The sequence below is a fragment of the Ornithodoros turicata genome, unplaced genomic scaffold (assembly GCF_037126465.1).
Source record: "Ornithodoros turicata isolate Travis unplaced genomic scaffold, ASM3712646v1 ctg00000996.1, whole genome shotgun sequence".
Lineage (NCBI taxonomy): Eukaryota > Metazoa > Arthropoda > Arachnida > Ixodida > Argasidae > Ornithodoros > Ornithodoros turicata.
In genome coordinates, this window is record NW_026999435.1 from 157,129 (window position 1) to 173,604 (window position 16,476).

Here is a 16,476-nt window from a genome sequence, read left to right on the forward strand (position 1 = left end):
ATTTTGCAACTGTAGTGATGTCCTTTGCCATGATAAGTTGGAAGGAATCCTCCCGTATCCCCTTGAGTATGTAGCGAATTTTTTCGTCGTCAGGCATCTCGGAATTGTAACGCTTGCACGCTTGCACAAAGATAGAATGTCTTCGACGTATGACATGTACGACTCATCGAGATGTTGGGCACGGGAGGACAGCTTCTGATCAGCATCTGATTTCCGAAAGGCGGGCCTGCCAAATAAATCCCGTAGCCGAGAGGGAAATCGTTCCCAGGCTTGGAATTCCGCCTCATGGTTCAGGAACCAAGTCTTGGTGACCCCGGACAGATAGAAGGCGACGTTATTCAGCTTGCTGTTGTCATCCCACCTGTTGTGACGGCAGACGCGGTCGAACTCGTCGAGCCAATCATCAACATCCTGGCCGTCGATGCCGTTGAATGTGCGCGGGTCACATTGCCGCACTACGGGTGCGGGGATAGTCGACGCGGTTGCTTGTCCTCCCGAGGCAGAACCGTTGCCGGCTGCGGAATGGGGTGCATTAGCCATAGGTACAATGCGACGGCTTCGGAGTTCCAGATTTACTGGCTTAGGAGGAAGGAAATCGAGCGCACCTCCACCAAATGGTTGCGGTTCGAAAAACGACCCTTTATTATGATCTCGATGATGATGGGGGCTATCACAGTAAATAATTTTGCATCTTTATTTGTCCAAAAAAAGGTGTATTCTTATAAAAACACCATTTTCTATTCCGCAAAGGGTGCAAGGGTGCACGTTTTATCCAATGTCGTTCATTAAGGGTGTAAAGTGGAGTGTTAAAACAGGTGTTTACCGCCTAATACACCTTTTTTCACCCCATTTGAATTGGGAATATGGTGTTAAAAATTGTGTTTTATTTCGTGAGAGAAAAATTATGCTGGTTTCACAGCTCCCTCAGCAAGTAATCACATTACAGACGATAACCTGAGATAAAAACACAGTATTTTACAGGGAAGGATGTTAGGTATTTAGATGATATCTTTGACTCGTTGCAAGCGTGTGTGTTGATTGCAAAAACGCATTCCCGTCACCGTTACAAACGTTTCCCGCCCCACCACATGTAACGAACGTGCCCCAACAAATTGTATTTCAGTATATGATCCATCCGACACGCCAATATAGGCTACTGAGGGTGCCCGAGGTCACTTCAAGCCTCGGCACTCACGTTGGTCCCACAGTGTTACCAAGCTAAAGAGGCGTGCCTGCGACGCATTGACCTCCGGTTTAGGTTTTACGATGGAACCACGGCTGGAAGTCTGCCGTGTTCAGGGTGGTGCTTGCCACAGAAGCAAGAACGTCGAACTGTATGTCTCGGCCACTGGTCTCGGCATGCTGCCGCAGAAGCTTCTATTACACTAGCTAATTGCGAGGGAATATTTGCCAGCAAACAATTCCATCAGGTGTTTTCAATTGAATACTCCCCCTTTAAGGGTGTTTTTGTGTTGAAACGCCCATTATAACAGGGTTTTATTAGGAATCCACTTAAGTAAAGGGTGTATTCGAAAACACCCATCATTTGAGTGTAAAGGCAACACCAAAAAGGTGTGCGCCATGGGACAAGCCATTCACAACAAAAAAGTGTAAATAATTTTACTGTGTATGGATCTGAAATCCTTCTCACACTGAGCGGTCGTTTGGGGCCTCTCCGGTCATGGAGCCTTCCCAGTTCAACAGCATGCGGACGAACAAGTTTAATCAACTCACTGAACGAAAAATTACCAGACATTTTGGATGACAGACTCGCTCGTTCCAATGCGGTCGCCGTGCCGTGAAATGCGGAAGCAACTCCACGACTTTCGCGACGTCATCGCTGAAGGGCCACCTCATTGGCCAACATGAATGGTGTGCTAACATTAGCGCTGAAAAAGTTGACACGAGCTCAACTCCGTCAAGCGCTAATTTTTAGCGGTATGGAGCACTGCGAGGAGAAAATTATCGCACTATTTCCTAGCGCTGTATAGCACATAACTATATGTCGGAAGAGGCCTATATACGTTGATTTGGTTTAGCCGGATGCGGACAGAACGCTGATCAACCAAGTGTCGTTGCAATTTGTTCTCACATAGCGGTCTTTAATACGTTTTTGTGTCCGCTCCTTGTCTTGGAATATGACACTCTCTTTGAGAGGCTTTCCATGACAGCCATATAACACACTGATTCGCGTAAAAATAAAAACACGGCGGTTTCCATAGGTTGCGGAACTCGAATGTGATACTCAAGCTGCGTTGTGATTGCCGCGTTGCCGTCCGCGTGAAATGTCAAGAGGTTGCTGACGCACTCGACTACGCGATACAAACTGGTCCTCCGCGTGAAATTTCGCGCCCAAAGTACCACGGCGCGTTACTCGCGCTAGGACACGCGCTATACGGTCCCAACTTCAAAGTGACTCTACGCGTGTTGTGATGTTTCCAGACATGAATATCATCCTACGAACACTTCCCACAGTTCAGATGGAATGTTCTGGTGACTCTGACGCCTGAGCACCGTCCCATTTTCAAATGTGCAATGACAATAGAGGCACAATTTGGTGTCGATGCGGTTTCGATGTAATCTTTCATGCACTACAAGCAACGGTCATTCACCCATGGACCACTGGACCTTTGTAATATTAGGCCCACTAGGACTCCTGGGGTTCAAGGAAATAAATACATTTCACTTGACGCACAAAGTTAAGCAAAGATGAACCAGTCACGTGGGGTATGTAACATGGTACCACATATTATCTGTTCTAGTGAAGGTACATGAAAATTGCTATTCTTGAATTGACATTAGTATTTTTCCTAAAATTTGTCAAACTTTCCTTCACATTTGATGGCCTACTATGAATTTTGTTTGCTCTCTGTCACGACATTTTTAACGGCTACACTCTACGGTAGCTTTCATTTTTATTTTTTCGCCATATGTAAGAAATATCAGAGAAACACCATTTTTAGCACCGTGGTGTTTTGCTGTGTGCGCCGTTGACGTTCAGATCAGCTTTTAAACGACAGCAAAAAGGAAATTTAGCAATTCCAAGAAACGGACCAAACGAAGTGTAAACGTCGTATGGAATTATGGTGCCATCAGCATTTCGTGAGTACAGTGTGCGTTGGGTTGTTTTCACGATTACGAGCCCGCTGGCCTGCCCTGCGGTCGCACGGAGTCGCAAAGCATTTCGCGAACAGTTGAGGAGCGCGCGACGTCGGATAAGCACGAAAAAAAACAAAAATGGCGCGGAAATAAACTTCGGATCGCAAATGAACAGCGAAATGAACGGCCGGAACTCTAGCAGGAGGTACAATGACCATTACTTCCGTGTTCCGAAGGAGCGCGCAGCGACGTTCAAATGCACTCTTAAAAATGAACTTCACAGCACTGCACGCTCGTAGCCAACCATTATCTCGTATGATATCGTTATCTGCCCTGATTTGTTGAAAACGCGAGACGTACGCCTTTTCTGTGACAATTATGAACAGCATAAGTGTCACAGAAAAGGCGTACGCCTCCCGTTTTCAACAAATCAGGGCAGATAACGATATCATTCGAGATAATGGTTGGCTACGAGCGTGCAGTGCTGTGAAGTTCATTTTTAAGAGTGTGGGCCTCAGAGCACTCTGCGGGCGAATTTGGTATCGCGATTATGGCAGCAGTCTTAGTCGAAATTTCCATTTCATTGGTACACATCGCCATATGAGTTAAAGGGCTCTGCAGCACATTATGGCTCCTGTTGTCCTATAAAACGGTGCATTGCCAATGAACTCAATTTTCAATCATTGTGTAACACTGTCCCCTAATTATCCCGTCCAGAGTAATTACGCTGCACTTTACTTTAGCACGGTTTACCATAAAGTTCTTGTAACACATTTTTTAGGATGCTACTGAAGTAAGACGAAATGTTTTGGGTGCAAAATACCAATTTTAAGTCTAACCACGCCCCCTAAGGCCCAATACATCTTGCAACCCCGCCCCCAGAATGCCTGTCAGAAAGTAAACGAAAGCTGCAGAATGGATGCCACAAACACCTCCGGGACCATAATCCTGGGGTATCTCGAGCTATGTTGGACCAGGCGTTAAAACACACAAAAATGAGTCAAAATAGAAAGCGCTCTACACGGCGCAAAACCAACCGGATGTTGTCTACAATCGCATTTCCCCTTCGCGAGTAAGGTGTCATTTCACCTTGTCACGTTATTTGGAATCTTTCCCTTTCTCTTTTTGCATTTCATTTGCGGAAGCACTGTAACCCCTGTGGCTCGTCACACATCAGCTTCTAACGATGTAAATGAACGAAAACTTGAGAAAAGGAGTTTGTCTTCATTAATTATGCGTTGATTGGCTGAAATATGACGTCACATCATGGGTAGCACGTGACGGCATTCCAGCGGGAACCCTTTAAAAGCTGAAGTTTGGTTTGTGGAAATGTTCTGGATCTGAATGTGAAGTGTGGCCTCTACGAGACGCCATGTAGATACTGTAAATAAACAGCTCTCTGCGTCGATCATCGGCTGATTCTTTGAAGACCGCGTCCAACACCGGATCACCATAGGGTACATCACTCACCTGGTTACATATCCAATGTGAATTCATAGAGTTTTTAATGCGTAACGCGGAATTTTGTGCTCCATATCGAGAAACGTCCGGTCCACCTGCTCTTGCTAACGTACCTCTTTTTTCTTCGCAAGAAAGAGAGTGCTAAAGTATGCACCACGAAAATTGTACCACGTGTGTGTTTGTGACAACCTTCGCGCGCGGCTTGGATACGTCTCGAGCGCACTGCCCTCAGGAAGCATGCTTAGCTGGTTTGTAGGGCGCTGGTCATAGAATGAGCAATCAAATGCATCGCGCGGGAGATAGATAGCCTGCGTGATGAAGACCGAGAGACACGGACACAGAAGGGGGGGGGGGGACGACACACGTAAGTTCTCAGACGCTTCTCCATGGATCTATACCAGCTAGCCTGCACCCTTTCCCTTGTTTCAATAGATAGTCTGGGCTAGATATTTCTCGAAGTTATACCTTTGCTTTTGCACTTTCCAATTTGCCCCTTTGGGATCAGCGATCCTTCCTAGCTGCGGAAGCGACAGCTCTTTTTTTAAGGCCGCGTCGTCGTTGGTTCTTAAGGTCCAATCGCTTCAGACGACTTTGATCTAACGATTTTGACCGGATGAACCTAACCCAAGGCTAATTCATGATTGGTCGCTTGCGCGCCTCGCTCGTACCTCTTCCGCCGTTCACCGCAAAACGGCAGCTCGCGTCGGACTTCGGAAGCTGCGTCGCGTTTCTACTGCTCTCCGCCACTCTGAGTGCCGCTCGCAAGACGCCGCGGCAGGATGTTGGATAAACCGTTGTAAAACGCCTCATGAGGTTGGGCCTTTTAGGAGTGACGTGTTCTCGTTTTTTAAGAGAGGAAATTTCGGAACGCTCTCAAGATCCACAGTCTGATCCTGTCATGCATTCCATCATGTAACTATCACGCCACAAGTATGCCACTATTTCGCGCGGCAATTTTGATACCGTGATCAGTGGTCTGTGAGGAATGTGGAGAAAGGAAGAAACTTAGGCGCCCTATCGGCATTCGAGAGAAGCGAATAGTGTGAACCAAGTGAATGTGAACGTAGGGTGAGTTTGAGCTTTCTGGAATCTGTGTAAGCGTCACGATACCCGAGAGCGCGAATGAGGACGTTCTGCTTACTTCGGATGCCTTATCGACACGCTACAATCACATTCTGCATGAATTCTAAAAAAAGGCAATACAGGCAAATGTAAAACCGAAACGGTAAGGCTGGAAGCGACGTCACACGGTTGGCTGCAGTATTGACGCTTCTGTGATCGCCTCCTCTTATTCCTTGCTCCATCGCGAGGAATTAAATGACAGTATAGTTCGAGAAATCGACTGGAACGGATGCGGCCGTTCCCGTAGAGGGTTCCATTCCACAATCATCTTCCTCCCCATAATACAGTCTTTAGGCGGCCGGCTGTACCACAATGTTTTACAGTGCAGTGCATTTGGTACTTACATCAAACGCGATAAGGGCCAGGCACACCAGATTTTGCTGAAACATAAATTTAAAAAAAGCCATATAATACAAGCATATGACAAGCAGCTCGAAACGGATGTACACTATTCGAGTCCCATTCCAGCTGGAACGATAGCAAGTGTGATATCACCAGTTTGCCTGTGTGACAAAAACCGGCCTTTAGTATATTTGGTCTTTCTTCATATTTTGGGAATGTTGACTTTGCTTCCCTCCGAACTGTTTGACTCCCGCATATGCCTGGGGGTTATGTGGGGCTCCGTCACTCCCCTCCCTCGGCCTTCGCTCGCCGACGTAGTGTCATTATGGGCGGCCCCAAAGGATTGGCGGAAGAATTCAAATGTCCGACTGTCAGAGGAACCAGCACTCGGGCCTACGCATTAGGATTAGACGGTAGCCAGGCGCCGACAAGTTAAAAGGGAGAGTCGTCTCCCATTGTTCCCACCGGTCAATCACTTATTTTTATTAAGTGGAATGCAGTAAACAAGATGCCACTTCCTGCACTTAGAAAGACATGTTGTCGTTTAGGGTTGGGGGCAAAGGAGCCGAGTATATGCCGATATAATGCAAAAACCTGTTTCTTGACGGCGGCATGTACAGTGAGAAAAGAGGCAAACCGAACACATAAAAAGAGAGGGAAGACTTCGACATGGGGCAGTCGTAGACAATGTGACAAGGAATCGGACGTGGCCACACCAGCCTCCTAAATTACCCACGCATGTATGTAGACTTTTCAAGTTATCATTTTGTCTGTGCCTACTAAGTTCGTGAAGTGGAGTGCGAATCACCACCCCATCGGACACTGCACCACGTGGGATCAACACAGAAATCATTGAAGTATCGTCAGGACTGCCACCGACTTCCTCGTCCAGATAAGACTTCTTGAATCACCATTTGCAAGGGCTTCGTTAGTTGAATCGAATTTGTTACGCGATTGCTGTAATTAGATTGTCGAATAGATATTGTAGTTTCCTGTGATAATTTGTGTGCAATTCCGTGTAGCGGAATCCTGATGTTCAACCGTAAAATTAAATGTTGTTGTTAAGTTTAGTAGCATCTCTCCTTTGTCTCATTGTGTGGCGCATGGGGATGTGTGTCGATTGACCATATAGGGCAGTCCGACCACTCTTCTTCACTCTTCTTCATTCATTGCTCAGTATCCGCTGTGTGGCCGGAAAACTTTCGCCGATGAAACGCCGTCCTACTTTTATCCAGAGGTTACCTACGGAGGATATTTCACCTGGTGCGATCGCGAGTAGGTCCCAGTGGTACAGCATCCCGGGAACGCACCAGGTTTCCGTGACAACCAGTTTTGGTCGCATGTAAAAATTTGCGCATCTTCACTTTCTTATTGTGAATGTGACTCTTCCAGGTTCAACGTTTCTACACAAACAGCTATGTAAATGCACTTTGTGGATCAATAGTGCTTCTTAGATCTGCAGTTTTTGATTGTACCATCATCTGCATTGTCTGCGTGCCTTAGCCTTTTTGTCGGTGATTTCACTATATTACTGTACGAATCCACCATAGATCGCTCTCTCGGCATCAACTTGTAGTTTTTGTCGCCTTTCCGAACCTACCGGTACGCTCCTTCACATCACTACTTCGACATCATCACCAGCTATGAGGTAGAGCAGCTCCCTTGGCGATTCCCACCACCCGGCACAACTCCTCTTATTAAAGGAGGTAAGAACTCCTATATGCATGTATTTAGATACGGGTTTAATGGGTGTAATATTCTTCTTCAACGCTTCGTAGTTCTATTTACAATCTATTGTTCAATTCTTCTGCTTCATAACTTGTGCAGCGTTAACACAAAAACGCACTCTCTCTCTTATTCGGGTGAGTACACGCACCCCCGTCCGGATACCTCTATCCATCGTTACGTCATCTGAAGTATTGTAGCACCCAATCAGACGCCAACGCGGATGTACACAACATTCTACTTTACCCTCTTCAAGATGAACTTCACTACATGGCACGCTCCTAGCCAACCATCATCCCGAAGGACAACGTTTTTGTCTCTGATTTGTAGAAAACGGGAGGCGTAGCCCATTTTGTAGCCACGCGTAATAGATACATAATAAACTTCGCCTCTCGTTATCAACAAATCATAGGCGAGAACGTTATCATTCGGTAAGATGGTTGGCTAGGAGCATGTTATGTGCTGAAGATACGCACCTATCAAATTCACCTATACAAAAGGTGTCAGACAACACGTTATAATCGTCGTTTGGAGCCGACACAGTCGGCGGGCTCGCTTGGTACAGTTCATAGCTCCTTTAAAGCCTTCATCTACTCATGCTGGCACACCCCAGCATCGTCCGCGGCACTTCATGGAGCAATGGGCTACTCCTATAGCAGTTGCGAATCGCGCTGCTCAGCGGAGAGAGGTGTTCTTCCTCTGAAACACCCAATTGCCGGATGTGCAATGAAGCCCTGCATGTGGAACGGCTGATTGCCGTATATTCGCTGACCAGCTTTGAGAGCATCATGAGCTCGACGACGAAGAAATGCCCGGCAATGCAGAACCAAGAAGAATGCAGTACACAACTTATAGTTAACAAATGATTGGGTCAGTAGAGCTCCTGTCAACTATAGCAATAGCAATCATCGTTACCGAACGCGATTACAGCAACCCTGGGGCCATGAGGACATCTTAATTGGACACAATTATTCTTTTTTTTTTTTTTTTTCACTTTCCATTCCCCCACTGCCTATTATCGCGCTCGGAAATGAGATCGAATTTTTCATATTGTTATTAATAATGTTGACGGAAGCTACACACGGTTTTCGGGGAGCGGCGATGTTTTGGGGGGACAAAAACTTTTAAGGACGAATAATTTCGACAGCACTGTCGCAATCGTCGCAAAATTCTACTGACTCTGTTTGCGGATACTCTGCAACCAGAGTCAGCAGAAAGTTGCGAAGGTTTTGTCGCAACAATTTTGTCGTGTATACTAGACGACAAAATCGAACAACGACATAACTTTTTTTTTCACAAGCAGGGTGGAGGAACTCCGTCACTCTATTGGCTGCCAGTATCAGGGTGATAACACTACACATCCATGTCGAGCTCGCGATAAGACTTTTTGTTTTCCAGTAAGGGCAGCGGTCGGTTTGCTGGCACACTTCTTTTTACTTATATGCTTACTATTATGTTTTATATCTTGGTCGTTTCAGTTACATGACGCAGGTGCTGGTCCTGGGCGAAGGAAACCGGGAGACATGGACAGAAAAGGAGAAGACACAACACAAATTGAGAATTTGTTTTGTGTTTGTCCTTTTCTGGTAGCAGTGTCTCCCTGTTCCTCTCGCTCGTTATATCTATCTTCAAATATAAAGGGACACAACCATAAAAGTCTATATGCTGTGAAGTGGGAATTTTTGCTGTCTTTATTTCTGACCTCCCCTGATGCTCTTTCAGCCTTTCATCAAAGGGACCGAAAAGTAACCCTTAAGTAAGGGACCCTTGCACTTCTACCATTGAAGTAAGCATGAACCCGTCTACACTTATGCTAATCGGAAAGCTTGTAACTTGTAATACATCAATGTGCAAAACACTTCGCTGCAATTGCCATATTCTTTAAAGAATCGAATTTCAAAGATTGCGTTCCAGTGAGCTGCTGGGAAACCTTCCGGCTGGCAACCCTTTCATCACGGCGCCATCTCTCGACGGGCAATACCGGGGCTCCCAATTGCGGATCCGGCGAAACCGAAAGCAGTTGTGGTCAACTCCGGCATGTTTCGACGTTGACAGCGCCGCAACTCACCGATTCTAGGCGCTCTATAACTTCGCATTCTGGAGCTATCACTCTTCCGTTCGTACGATAGCACGCCAAAAAGTTTGCGCTTCGCGGCAGAATCATCTAATCTTCGCTGCCGTCCTTCTAAAGAGCCGCGGCGTCAAGAGCTTGTGAAAGACGCGATGTTTCTTCGTCACGCAGCTGTTCTTGCTGGCAGCACAAACAAGTTGGTACGATGGACCAGTCTTTGTGCTTCCATAGTACAGGGAACGTGTGTGCAAAGCAGGCAGCGATTTCACCAACAACGAGTATTTTTCAAAACTCTCCCATGATACCAACGCCATGCAAATGAAAATATAAGCATGGTAACTAAAACCGGTACATTGTTAGGAGAGGTCAAAGACGCCGGAGACCTCGAGGTGTGCCACAGAGTGTCAATCAAAAACAATAAGGAAGCAGCCAATATTATTGTGCAGTTTGTAAGTCGAACTAAACGAGAAACTGTTTCCAAAAAAAGCGAAGAAAGAACGGCTCATATTTCCCACATGTCCTATTTTTGTCAACGAACATCTTTGTCCAGCAATGAAACGTCTCCTTGGTTCTGCGATTGCACGCAAACGTGAATTCGGATCAGGTTTTTTTGTCCATATGTATGGACAAAAAACGGGAAAATTTTCGCACGCAAAACAGAAACCACGCCAGTTGTTCAAATTGTATTTAGTGATGACTTGGAAAAGATATGTTTCTATTGCTATTATTTGTTGATCTAAGTTTTTATGCCTTATCTTCCGATTGAACTTTCCAGTCTTGTTGCCAGTTCTTTATCATTGTTCCATCACAATGTGCGCTCTGTTCATAACAAGGAAGACAACATAGTAGCGCTGTTTTCTAGGATATGAATATATAGGGTTCGATGTTTTCATGTTTACGGAGACGTGGTCCCATGAAAGAGAGGAATTGTTTTTTCCAATGCACGATGTCCTTTGTGTGGGTCGGAAGGATAAGAGGGGTGGCAGAGTAGCATTATTCCCAAAGACATGTTCGAGAGGTGAAAAACTCGATTCCTTTTCTGAGTCGATTCGTTTTCTGATTAAGAAGCGTTCTGTGTTCAATCACAATCGTTTTTATTTGCGGTCTTATACAGGTCCCCATCGGGCAACACAAATGAGCTAAAGAAATATCTTGTAAATAACTACCACCTGTTTATAGGAGGCGACTTTAACATAAATCTTTTTGACAACACGGGGAAGAGTTGGAACTTCCAAAATATGATCAATTCACATGGTTTCCCAAATGTCATTAATACAGCCACTGGAATAACGCAAACTTCATCAGGGCTACTAGATCTTTTTGTTAAAAATGAAGAATGTCACTCTTGAAAGGAGGCGCTATAATCTCTGACCACATACCTATATTTCTGTTTGTTGAGAACTCTTGTAATGTACCCATAGCTAAGGATAACTTTTTATATCAATGCATAAATTACAGTGCACTGGATAGTTTTCGAGAAGCTATCACTAATATAAAGTGGGATTTCGTTTATTCTGGTCACAATGGACGCTGCATGTGATGCTTTTCTAAGCAAATTTAGTAATACCTATAAAGCTCACTTTCTGTGCAAGGCCAGGAAAAAATCCAGTACCATCAGAAAGCCCTGCATTACATCTTCCCATATTCAGAGGATGCGTAAGAGAGATTGCCTGTATAAGAAGTTTTTGAAGACACGCGACCCACAAAAACTACGGGATTCCAAGAGGTTCCGAAACAAGTTAAATGCTGAGCTTCGCGGCGGTAGGGACGAATATTATCGACTACCGATTGATGATTCTTGTTTTTAGGTAACTCTCGTGTTCTATGGAAAAGGATCGATTCTGTGTTGCACCGTTGGAACATCTCGCCACCGATTACGGAGCTCGAAGTGAGTGGTGTTGTGCTATCTGGAAGTGCTCTAGCTGATCATTTCAATCAACGTTTTGTAAACATGGCCACTGATACTCGGCCGCAATCAATCTCTGCACTTGACGTTGGCTTTGTGAATGCCTCCTTTTTTCTGAATCCAGTAAATGACAATGAAGTCTACTCCATATTACGTGGCTTGCGTAGTAACAAAAGCAGTGACATTTTTGGTACCCAGGTAGCACCTGTGAAATATGTTGCCGACTTAATCGCATACTTACTCACATATTGAACAGATACCTGTCAAATTGCGAATTTCCACATAGTATGCAAATAGCAAAAGTGATAGTCCTCGTCAAAGGCGGAGACCGAGGTAACTTGGGATATCGTCGTTGACTATTTTCTCAAAAGTTCTGAAACGGGTTATTTTTTAATAGCTCGATTCCTCTATTACCAAGTTCTCTACAATAACGGACTTTCAATACGGCTTTCCTAGGGGGCACTCCACAGAGCTCGCACTTTTCACACAAAAAGAAATTATATGAAATGGCCTGGAGAATAAATAAATTACATCAGCAGGTTATGTTGATTTTCGATCCGGCCTTTGATTCGGCCTTTGATTCATTAAATCATACAGTCCTGTTGCAGAAACTATATCGTTATGGCATAAGTGGAGTACCTCTTTCCCTATTGAAATCCTATCTCACTTTTCGACAACAGTCAGTGGAGATCGATAGTAAATTATCTTTTCCCCTTCATATATCTTCTGGTGTACCTCAGTGCAGCATTCTTGGACCTCTCCTGTTCAATATTTACATCAATAATGTTGTTTAGGTTAGCTCCAACGTCCACTATGTCATCTATGCTGACGATGCCAGCCTTTAATTTTTGTTTTTTTACGAGCACAGATCTTAATGAAATCCTTCATAGGGCCGACGGAGTGATTTTATCTTTACATAACTGGGCCAACTATAATTGCTCGCAAATAAGTAGCAAGAAAACTAAAGCTGTACTTCTTCGACAAAAAAAAAAAAGAAAAGCAAATTTCATTGAAAGTTCCTTTGAAAATAGCAAACTCTGAAATTGAAATCATAAATGACATTAAAATACTTGGTGTGCATTTCTCTGGTTGTGATGTGTGCATTTCCTGGGTTGTCATATGAGCTGGGACGTGCACGTCAGTGAATTTTCCACTAAGCTATTCAGAGTATCGGATTTTAGAGAAGTTTAGGTCTACACTTCCAACTTTTGTCTAACAAAAATTATATAACGCCCTTTTTTTCTCTTACCTTTGTTATGGTCACTTAGTGTGGGGAACCACAACTAAAACTAATAAGGATATATTGTCTAGAATTCAAAAGAAGGAAGTACGCGCTATTTCCAATGAAAGCTTCCGGGCACACCGACAGCCGCTGTTACGACGACTAGACGATCGTATCTGTTAAATACTTCTACGAATATAGGGCCATTACCCTGTTAAAACTCTCTGACGATCAGCTTCATCGTCAGCTATACACTATGTCGTAACTGGAGAAAAATACTAAAGCTCTTCAAACCCGCGCCAGGGAAACCTGGAAGGTACCCCGTTGCCGAACACAATATGGGTCGCACATGCTACGCCACCAGCTGCCGTTCCTCCCAAACAAGCATGAGGAAATCTTTGTAAACCAGGAGTTCAAAAACATCACTAATAGGCGTCTCCGGTTATACTGGGTTGAAAACGTCCAAGCGTAAACAGTTACGATGTCATGATATTTTTTGTACATAATTAAATTCCAAATTAATTAATTAATTTAACATAATTCTAAAAATAACTGCTGAAACATTTGCGTCTACTTTGAACCACACCCTATATGCACCTACGAAATACGAAATTTTGTTCTTACCGCAGGAGTGCCTGTGGTTTTTCCCGCGAGAAGTGCTTGGGCCTGCGAATAAACAGAATTATGTATGCATAAATACGCGTACCTAACAATTAGATGGGCATATGCTGGAATATCAAGAACGGTTAAGACACCTTTTTATAATCGACGTGATGCCTCATAATATTGTTTACCTGCTAGTCAACTTTAGATTAAACAGGGATGCCCTTGACGAACAGCTATACTTTCACAGCATTTCTGTAGAGTTATTGTTATTTTCTAATGCTTCCCAGCAGAAAAAAAGCGTACTTTGGCACATCGTGGGTATGGGTCTTGAACAAAATAAGTGCCCGCAACAAAGGAATTAGCCTTTCGTAGTGTGGAGTTGTGTTGATAATCGCTGAGGTATCGCGTCACTCATCGCCGCAGTTGTGTGATGTGTGAGGAAGTCCCGTGCCCGGTACTACCGACTGTCAACGTATCACCCTCACACGGTACGCGTCGGCCACAGAGAGCACGTATGCCGTCTCATAGACGGGACATCAGGGCCCGGCGCGCCTCTACAGCACGCGAACGGCGTCGCAAATCGAGACCAAGCTGTCCAACGCGCTTTGTCTGGACGGAAACAAAGTGGCCCAACAGTCAGGAAATGCGAAGCGCTTGGAGTGATACAATGCCGATAAGATAAGTTAAGGAACGCCAAGTCGAGGCAAAGAAACGATGGTGGGAGAACGATGTACGCGAGGACGAAACCGTGGCCAAGAGACGCGAACGGCACCAGACCTGTGTGGTGGTGGTGGTGAAATGGCTCGCCCACAGCGGTGGGCAACGTCACCACTGACGGGGAATGTGCGTCCTGGGCCGACTTCTAAGGGAACTGTGCCGACAGATGTCTGAATGCATCTGAGGAAAACCCAGGAAAAACCCCAGACAGCACAGCCGGCACCGGGATTCGGGCCTGGGTACCTCCCAGTCTCGACGTGACATGGCCAGACCTGTGTACTTCAAACGGGTGTACGTACGTTGGACTTTGGGCTGGGCAACGCGGAGTTTGCGGGGAGCTTCCTAAATAAGATGTGTGCAGCATACCGAAAAACGCGCTGAAAAGACACGTAGAAGGACGAAGTCAACAGGCCGGGAGCCATAAGAAAGCGCATGGAAGCGTCTTTGTTGGTATTTTTCCCGGTCCGTGTCTGTAGCGGGCAATAGGCCGTCTGAAAAAGTTCCAGGGAGCAGGAGCGGGATTCGAACCCAGGTTCGAATCCCGCTCCTGCTCCCTGGAACTTTGCCGGTTGGTGCCGGTTGTGGTGTCAAGGGCGTTTGGAAAGAAAACGGAAACCACCGGATCGCTTCCAACCATAAAGACGCTTTTCAGAGGGAGAGTAGTGTACTGTGTCGATGCAATGACGAAAAGAACGAGGGATAGGTTGACAAAGAAGTAGCTCACGCAGAGCGGACCGGAACATTCGTGGCATTCACCCGGGTTCACCCGGTGCGTGCTGTGCTGTCTGGGGTTTTTCCTAGGTTTTCCTCATGAGCTTTCAGACATATGTCGGCACAGTTCCCTTAGAAGTCGGCCCAGGACGCACATTCCCCCAGGGCGTCAGTCGTGACGTTGACCACCCATGTGAGGCCGACAACGGCGAGCTCTTTCACCATCACGATCACCGCCACCACCTTTCCAAACGCCTAGGGGTGACGCTTGTTTGAGGAGGTAATGCTGAGCTGGCCGGCTGTTGTCCAACTGCGGAGGCAGCTAGTCTGGACGCGTTCTTGGACTGTCCCATCCGCCAAGACAAACGTGCAGGGTCTCACTTTCTCTTGGATGGCGATGGGCGGACCATACGCCTGGGGTCCTTTCAGACGTTGACCTGATAAACGCACGCGTACATATTCTCCTGAGTGGAACATAAGAGTTCTCACCCGATGGTGTTCGACGAAATAATCTACAGGCTCTTCCTAGTACTTCTTGATACGCTCATGTATAGAAGCCATTTCCATCTGAATATGTTTGTCCAGGTTAGGGAACCTGGCTACGTCGAGTTTGGATTTCATGCACCTCCGACGTAGCAGTTCTGAACGCGATAACCCCGTTGCTGCGTGAGGCGTAGCCCTGTAGATCCCCAGGAATGCTTTCACATATTGAGTAACATTCCTCCCAGTGAGTGGAACCGTTTGGAGGAATCGCTTCAGAACTCTATGAAGTGGAGTGAACTCTCTCAGAACACTTGAAGTGGAGATCTTCGAACTGAGGCCCGTGGTCCGAAACGAAAATATCAGGGTATCCCTCGCGAACGAAAATGTCCATTAAAATCTCAAGGATAACGTCTGTGGTGATGTCCGAAACAAACGCTATCTCCGACCATTAATAATTTGAAATAAACCACTGCTGTGATAGCGAAACGGCAGCGTGCAGTGAGGTTGTCCAATGGACCTACGATATCTATTCCCAACTGCTTCCACGGACCGCAAGGGAAATGTACTGGTTGTACTGAAGGTACCTGTGCTAGAGGTGCCGCCGACACCTTCCGGCAAAGCTGCTGAGCAGGTACAATAGCAATGTCCAAGGCGATAAACATATCCATGGCAGCAATGGTAGCACCTTTGCCGACTACCTGAAATGTTTAAGTGGCAGCCCTGTCGCCGAAACATACTGCAGTACAGAATACTCCTTATGTGGAGAGGATGGCTTTAGTGTAGTCTCTAAGTACAACTCGTGACATGTACAGAGACAAATCACAGAACTTCTCATGGTAGACGTTAGAAGGTAAAAGAGAGACCGCTGAGTCTGTGACGACCACAACACGTAAAGGAACGCACACAGCTTGTATTTGACAGAAAATTTGCTTTGTGTTGGACGTTGATGTTCCATAGACGTCTACGCCCACCTCCTTGACATCACAGTTTGCTTGTACTGAAGACTTCTGT

At 45.7% G+C, this 16,476-nt stretch overlaps 1 protein-coding gene across 2 annotated transcripts in view; it reads right to left on the reverse strand.

Annotated features, from left to right (window-relative positions):
- The window catches only part of LOC135376045 (uncharacterized), a 259,567-nt gene that overhangs the window by 20,512 nt on the left and 222,579 nt on the right, over nt 1-16,476 (reverse strand). For both annotated transcript variants that reach the window (XM_064608649.1, XM_064608648.1), the window contains 2 exons: nt 13,573-13,614; nt 6,027-6,062 (listed from right to left, as the gene is read on the reverse strand). In XM_064608649.1, the coding sequence (XP_064464719.1) occupies nt 6,027-6,062; nt 13,573-13,614 (78 nt within the window). The remainder of the gene's footprint in view (nt 1-6,026; nt 6,063-13,572; nt 13,615-16,476) is intronic.